General features: G+C 41.0%; 3 protein-coding genes and 1 non-coding gene across 4 annotated transcripts; all 4 read right to left on the bottom strand.

Annotated features, from left to right (window-relative positions):
• Positions 27–1,285, bottom strand: LOC104705265 (40S ribosomal protein S13-2). The gene is made up of 5 exons (XM_010421237.2): positions 1,146–1,285; positions 982–1,054; positions 761–899; positions 488–674; positions 27–189 (listed from the first exon to the last, which is right to left on the bottom strand). Exons 1-5 carry the CDS (start codon positions 1,166–1,168, stop codon positions 156–158), a joined length of 456 nt encoding a protein of 151 aa, XP_010419539.1. The 5' UTR covers positions 1,169–1,285; the 3' UTR covers positions 27–155.
• LOC104705264 (transducin beta-like protein 2) lies at positions 1,537–4,342 on the bottom strand. Its single transcript, XM_010421236.2, has 10 exons — positions 4,001–4,342; positions 3,746–3,851; positions 3,529–3,589; positions 3,130–3,410; positions 2,784–2,923; positions 2,624–2,698; positions 2,428–2,518; positions 2,076–2,279; positions 1,923–1,967; positions 1,537–1,834 (listed from the first exon to the last, which is right to left on the bottom strand). Exons 1-10 carry the CDS (start codon positions 4,193–4,195, stop codon positions 1,749–1,751), a joined length of 1,284 nt encoding a protein of 427 aa, XP_010419538.1. The 5' UTR covers positions 4,196–4,342; the 3' UTR covers positions 1,537–1,748.
• On the bottom strand, positions 4,501–4,573 carry TRNAK-CUU. The gene has a single exon. It is a non-coding gene; the product is annotated as a tRNA-Lys (tRNA).
• LOC104705263 (21 kDa protein-like) lies at positions 4,633–5,481 on the bottom strand. Its single transcript, XM_010421235.1, has one exon. It carries the CDS (start codon positions 5,456–5,458, stop codon positions 4,826–4,828), a length of 633 nt encoding a protein of 210 aa, XP_010419537.1. The 5' UTR covers positions 5,459–5,481; the 3' UTR covers positions 4,633–4,825.

Genomic DNA, 6,325 nt, shown 5'->3' with positions numbered 1-6,325 from the left:
ATAAAATTCAAAAAAAAAAAAAAAAAAAGAAGAGGCAAACATATCAAATCTTGACACATGAAGACTTAAGAGTTCAGAATTCATCAAAAACAAAAGAGAAGCAACAGACTTGTAGAATCTTCCTCCTCCCAAAAGCTGAACCTACTCCAGCTTAATTAAGCAACAAGGGTGCTAGCGGTTGTGGATTCGCTGCAGCAGATCGAGAGTGCAAGTCAGTGCAAAGCATAGATAACACAGGTTATGACATGCAAAAGGGTCAAGAGAACAGTGTTGGCAAAGTGCATTAGGAAATGCTACTAGTCCAGATAAAAGTAGTAGTTCATAACCCGTTCCAAACAAACTACAACTAAACTACTTATGCAGAGACTAAATCCACACATTCTTTTTTTTTTGGTTGACAAAACTAGTGAGTTATGAGTGGTAAGAGAGATCCTAAAGGTATTGAAAGCAAGATGTAAAATAAAGAGAAAATGGATGAGGAACTCACTACTTCCAGACGGGAGGGAGCTTCTTGGTCTTCTTGTAATAGCGAGCGAGGCGGTGAATCCTGCTCTCAACCAAGATGAGCCTAAACTTGGAATCCTTGTCCTTTCTGTTCCTCTCGAGATGCTTACGGATGGCAACAGCCTTCTTAATAAGGTGGTACAGATCCTCAGGGATCTCCGGAGCAAGGCCTTGACAGCAAAATTATGATGACATTTGGTTTCGTAAGTAGAAGAGAGGAAGAAAAAGTTAGCAAAATAGGAAACTGCAAACAAACCATGGGCTTTGAGTATCCTGAGAATCTTGCTTCCAGTAACACTCTTGACCTGAGGAATACCGTGAGAGTCACGGAGAATGACACCAATCTGCGAAGGGGTCAGTCCCTTTTTGGCAAATCTGCAGATTGATTCATCAACCTGTAAAAATGGTAAATAATATATGTAAGGCAGGATTCAACCAAACCAAGCAATTGAAAGCAGATATGATATAACAACTTACATCCTGAGAGGTAGTCTTGAGCCAGCTCGGAGACGATCTCTTGTACGGCAACGCAGAAGCCGAAATACCCTTTCTACAAAAAACGACACGGACATGTTAGATTTGCGCAATTGACAGCAACTATGAGAACAACATGACGAAGATAAAGAGGAAGAAGAACAAACCCTCTACTGTGCATACGACCCATAGTGACAGATTCTCACAAACTTTCTTCTCCTACGGATGCTGTGAGACTGACTGACTGACTGCTGAAGCTGATGACAAACAGAAACCCTAATTTCTCTGGCTTAGAGAGATAGAGAAAGAGCCTCCTCCTCTAGGCGTTAGGGTTTATTATTATTATTATTCGTGGGCCTTACTTTCTTCTGGCCCAATTTTGTTCATCAGAGTCAGTCCAATACCAAAAACATCAACTTTTCTTCTGGCTCGGTTGTCGCATGATTCAGTCAGTTCAAAACCATTTCTTCTAGTTATCCTCTCAGAGGGGGGAACCTCCGCTTGATCTCCATCACATTTCTTGATGTTGCGTGCTTTTTAAAATTGCTCATTTATGGAAAAAGATGAAAAGTCTCTACTTCTCAAATTACAAAGCCATTCCTACTCGTTTTTTTTTTTAATTGAAATAGATGATCGGAATTATAACAAAATTCAAATGTTGAAAGACACTTGAGGACACCAAACAAAAACCTTTTTAAGAGTTTTCTCGCAAGTTTTATATGCCTGTTTAACTATTCCTCATGTAATCAAGGGACTATGTGTATGCAACTTTACAAAGATTGCGACTTTGGTGATTCCCACAGCTTCACTTTTTTGTCATCGCCTGATGTCGCTAATACCATGGCCTTTCTCTCCCCTGAACCAACACAACACCACCAAAATATTCAGACCACAACCCAACTGTACGGACAAATATACAAACATACATACAGACAGAGACATACCAACTGTGATAGCCTTGGGTGCCCAGGATATGCATGTGATTTCCCCTACACATACAACCGACAGTGTTTAACATTTTAGTATCACTTGCTTGAATTTTGAAGTATAAGGTTTTTAATCAGTGGTAAAAGCGAAGAAATTAGATAGCCTATCACCTTCGTGGGCTTTCTCAGCTGTGTCCAAGACATTTCCAGTTTCAACACATAACCACTGCAATGTGGAACCATGGGTTCCTGCCAATATCTTTCCCTCCGGGCATAAGCTGAGACGATCATAGTGCAATGGATTGCCTCCTGAGTCGCAGAGTGGAATCGGGAACACCTTCAAAGTCTTTGAATCCTCATCAAGATGATAGCGGACTTCAACCAAAATTACAAATTGCCTTTCAGACTACTTGTTCGATAAATGAAAATCATTCCGTCTATTATAAATTCCAAAACATATCCCCTAATGTTACCAGGGATCTGCTTTGCATTTGGCAACTATCGAAAAAGCAATTCTACTAACCATTGATGTTCCAGACTCTTATTGAACCATCTTTTGAAGCGGTGATGATTTTCTCTGAGTTTGGAGAAAAGCATAACCAAGTCACTGCACTCTGGATACCGTAGCATAGGTTTAAACATGAAACGATTGCAAGACAAATGTGAGAAAGAGCCTACATCGTGGATATGGATTGCATGCTATAGGTAGTGAATGATACCTTGTGGCCTTTAAGTTGCATAACTCTTGAAACCTCCTTTACAGAACCATCTTTCTGATAAACAATTTCCCACACCTACAAAGCACTTACTAAGTCATGAGATATGGACCATATGGTCACACATACACTCATAATGGTTTGAACTTATTTTAAAAATTACCTTCACATCTGCAGTAAACGCTGCAGCTGCCAAAAAACGTCCATTTGGCGATACTGCTGCCATGTGGTTCTTCAACTGGTTTGTATCTACATGTCCCAAATTCCTCCCAGTTTTCCCATGCCAAAGTATGATATCAGTTCCTGATGAAGAACAAGGTTTAAGGAATAGACAACAATTTGTTTACCAGAGGAGTACATTTGTAACAGGAATACAGAAAATTTTATGTTAAACATTTGGGTAGTCATAACGGTTTTCCAAGGCTACAACCTTAAGCAATTTTATAGTAACGAAATATAGCTAGGCAACAGGCAACTAGAATTGTATGATGGCCATGGAAAATTCATACCTTCGGAACAAGTGGCAATGACAGCACTTCCATCAGCAGTACCGTAAGTTGCAGTTGCTCCAGAGATGGTAAGGACTGCTCTCTGGTCATGAATATGATGGTGGTCCCATTTGATCCCAGGAAGAGGAAGCTTCCCTTGCTGATCCTTTTGCTTTTCTTCACCGTACATGTACAAAGATGAACCAGACATAGTATGACAAGCCACAACAATAGATGAGGCATCATCAGCAAATGCCACAGCAGTTGGATGCCCTCCCGCAGGAAGATTTATCCTTAGAAATCTGGAGATAGAAACAAAAAGGAAAAAAATGAGTTAGGTAATGAGAGTTGGCTTGGAAAGTGTAAACTCACACCCGCTTAACATGGTTCTATTGAAAAAGTATATATAGGAAGGAATACTTGAAGCTTTTGCTAGAGGCATCATCTAGCTTGAACACCCTGATCACTCCATCAGCGCAAGCTATCCACAGAAACCGGAACAAATGTGATGAGAATGTAAAACAACATAAAATGGCTGGCTAACTAAATCAAGAAAATGTTAAACTAAGAATGCTATTTATAAATAATCACAGGGATTGGATTGTACGGAACGGTTTGAGCTAAAAAAAAAAAAAACCTGTGGCCAAGCTCCTTGCATCGGAAGAGAAACAGAGTCCAGTAACAGCATCACCGTGGCCTTTCAACGTGTTCAAGTCTAAAGGATGATGGCGTTTGCTCTGAGTCTGCATTTCGACAAGCCATTTTAGAAAACGCAACACCAAGGAAGCAGAAGCTTTCATAATAATCATAACAATGCCCCTGGGCGTTTAAGTCAACTCATCCGAATCACCTAAACTCGGATTCGCAAATCTCTCTCAGTTGAAAAACCTACCTTGTCGGACGCGTGAGATTTGGGATGATTCTTCTTGGGAACAGGATGAATCGTTTTGGTATCCCGGATCGGATCCGCTTTGGCCATGGATTGCACCTCCGATGTCCGCTTCCGGAAGTAGCTACCGAAGAAGAGCACGGCGATCAACGAACCCAGGACTACAGATGCAATCCCCACTACAAGGACCGACTCCATCTCTCGAATTTCTTAAAACTCTAATCAAATCGGATCAACCAACCTAACGATGGTGATGAAGATTGGAGCACCCACCGAGCCGTTAATGGCGGTGTTTACTGTTTTCTACTTCCTCCTTCCTAAACTAAGCTAATCGAATGATCCACACATCAGTAACCGGGTCAGGTCGGGTTTATATGTTCAACTATAAAAATAAAAAAAGACATTGATGGATCGATAACTTAACGGACCCATTAATCAAAAGCCCATTAAAATCTTCAGCTCCTACTTTTTAGTTTTTACGTTACAAAATAGGTAAAAACTATCGCCCACCGTGGGGCTCGAACCCACGACCACAAGGTTAAGAGCCTTGCGCTCTACCAACTGAGCTAGACGGGCTTATGGTTATCATGTCGATAATATTTATTTACCTGCGTTTTGTTGCTCGAGTCTTATAATAAACAAGTACAACTTTCCTTGGTAATTGAATTATATCACTTAACTGTCACATATGAACTTTCAGATTTACACAACTGGTTAAAAACTTACACACACACACATGTACATAAATTAAACAACAGACCAGATCAAAAGAAGTAACAAAAGAGGAGATTTAGGCAAGATCTGATCCAAATGTACACACACAATTGCTCAGGGGCGTCTGGCTCTGTACCTAGCCGCAGCGTAGTGCTCGATGAAGGCAAGGGCATTACTTGTGGTTTCCTCCACATTCTTTACTTTCCCTTTTATCGTAGCCTTAAGTTTGCTCATCCTACGTCCCGGAAACTGACTCACGCAAGTCTCGGCGTCTGTGAGAGCTGTGCTTGTCCACGTCTGCAGGTTGTTTATATGCCAGTCTAGATCTCCTTGGCTCTTCCCTCCTGATCTCCTGCTGACTCTGTCTAGCTCCCCTATGGCTAGGCTCAGCTGGTTCACGCTGTCTCTGATTTGTGTCAAGCAGTCGTGTACCAACGCGTAGTATTGAGGCCTCAACGTCGTCTCCAGGTTCTTAACCTCTTTTAACAAGAACGCCTTTGTATACTTGGCTCGGAAGAGGCTGGCTTTAAGCGCGAATCTAGCAAGGTCCCGTGGATTTTGCATCGCCCGTGAACGTACGTAACGAGACATCGACCGGACGCACAGGTTCGGGTATAAGGTTGTCCGGCACCATGAATCTACGTAGGCCTTGGCGTCGTAGTTTTTGGATGACGTGGCTGTTGCCGAGAAGATGATGAGAGGGAGCATGGAGAGTAATGCGAGGATCACTTTGTTGTTAGCCGCCATGGCGATCGAATTAAGGAATTAACTGAGAGAATTATTTTTAATTCTATATATGTTTGTGTGTGTGTGTGTTTATATATACGCATCATTTTGCATGGCACGTGAATAGATGTGAATGAGCTGGATTTAAGATCACTTGACTTGGATTTGTTTTCGTTTAATTTGTTAGTTTAATTGATTAGCTAGCTAGAGTTTGAAGGAAGGTTATAAGAAGGCCGGTAAGCAAGTACTACTATATACTAATTTAATTATAAGTGTATTCCTATAAATCAATTTCGAACGTGATTAAATATTTGTTATATCTACCTAAGGCAGTTGACCAGATTGATTAGAGTATATCTTAATTACCTCTCAGATGAAAACCATTCTTTTTTTATATATGGAACAGGATCTATACGTTATGAAACATAATCTATATAGAATGGTTATACACACACGCGTATAGTGGAGAGGGTTCAACTGTTGACCCATAGGGTGCGGCGGAGAAGATGTAAAGGAAGAGGCTTGTGGCCAACAAGATCCTTTTTTAAAGCTCTTTCCTTGACTCCTTTAAGCAAAGCCGCACGCACTTTTATTCCCTCCGACCACACATTTAAACTCGGTGCGTGTCTTCTCGGTTCTCGGGAGACATTTTTATAATTAAACCGGGTTCATTTACTGCAAGAAAGAAGATGATGGCATGCCTCTATCTACAGTCGTCCAACTGATGTAGCTAGTTGCAGTTTTAGCTGAGATCACATATGTTTTGTATTGTTTTTACACATGGTAAAATAGTCGCTGGCTGTTGTTGGTACCTTAAAATAAAAAGAAACACAAAAAGGGCCTATTTGTTGATCCACAGAAAAGAACATCGAGGATTTACAATGGGCC

The sequence above is a fragment of the Camelina sativa genome, chromosome 8 (genome assembly GCF_000633955.1).
Source record: "Camelina sativa cultivar DH55 chromosome 8, Cs, whole genome shotgun sequence".
NCBI lineage: Eukaryota > Viridiplantae > Streptophyta > Magnoliopsida > Brassicales > Brassicaceae > Camelina > Camelina sativa.
This window is presented reverse-complemented; position numbering and strand designations above follow the sequence as displayed.

Bases quoted from the DNA above. Each gene is read 5' to 3' on its own strand.
- LOC104705265 (XM_010421237.2), bottom strand. From the start codon at position 1,168: ATGGGTCGTATGCACAGTAGAGG. The intron at 900-981 runs GTAAGTTGTTAT...CCATTTTTACAG, and splicing joins TCAAGACTACCTCTCAGGAT to GTTGATGAATCAATCTGCAG. The intron at 190-487 runs GTGAGTTCCTCA...GATCTGCTGCAG, and splicing joins CTCCCTCCCGTCTGGAAGTA to CGAATCCACAACCGCTAGCA.
- LOC104705264 (XM_010421236.2), bottom strand. From the start codon at position 4,195: ATGGAGTCGGTCCTTGTAGTGGGGATTGCATCTGTAGTCCTGGGTTCG. The intron at 3,852-4,000 runs GTAGGTTTTTCA...GTCGAAATGCAG, and splicing joins AATCTCACGCGTCCGACAAG to ACTCAGAGCAAACGCCATCA. The intron at 1,835-1,922 runs GTATGTCTCTGT...GTGTTGGTTCAG, and splicing joins ACCCAAGGCTATCACAGTTG to GGGAGAGAAAGGCCATGGTA.
- LOC104705263 (XM_010421235.1), bottom strand. From the start codon at position 5,458: ATGGCGGCTAACAACAAAGTGATCCTCGCATTACTCTCCATGCTCCCT.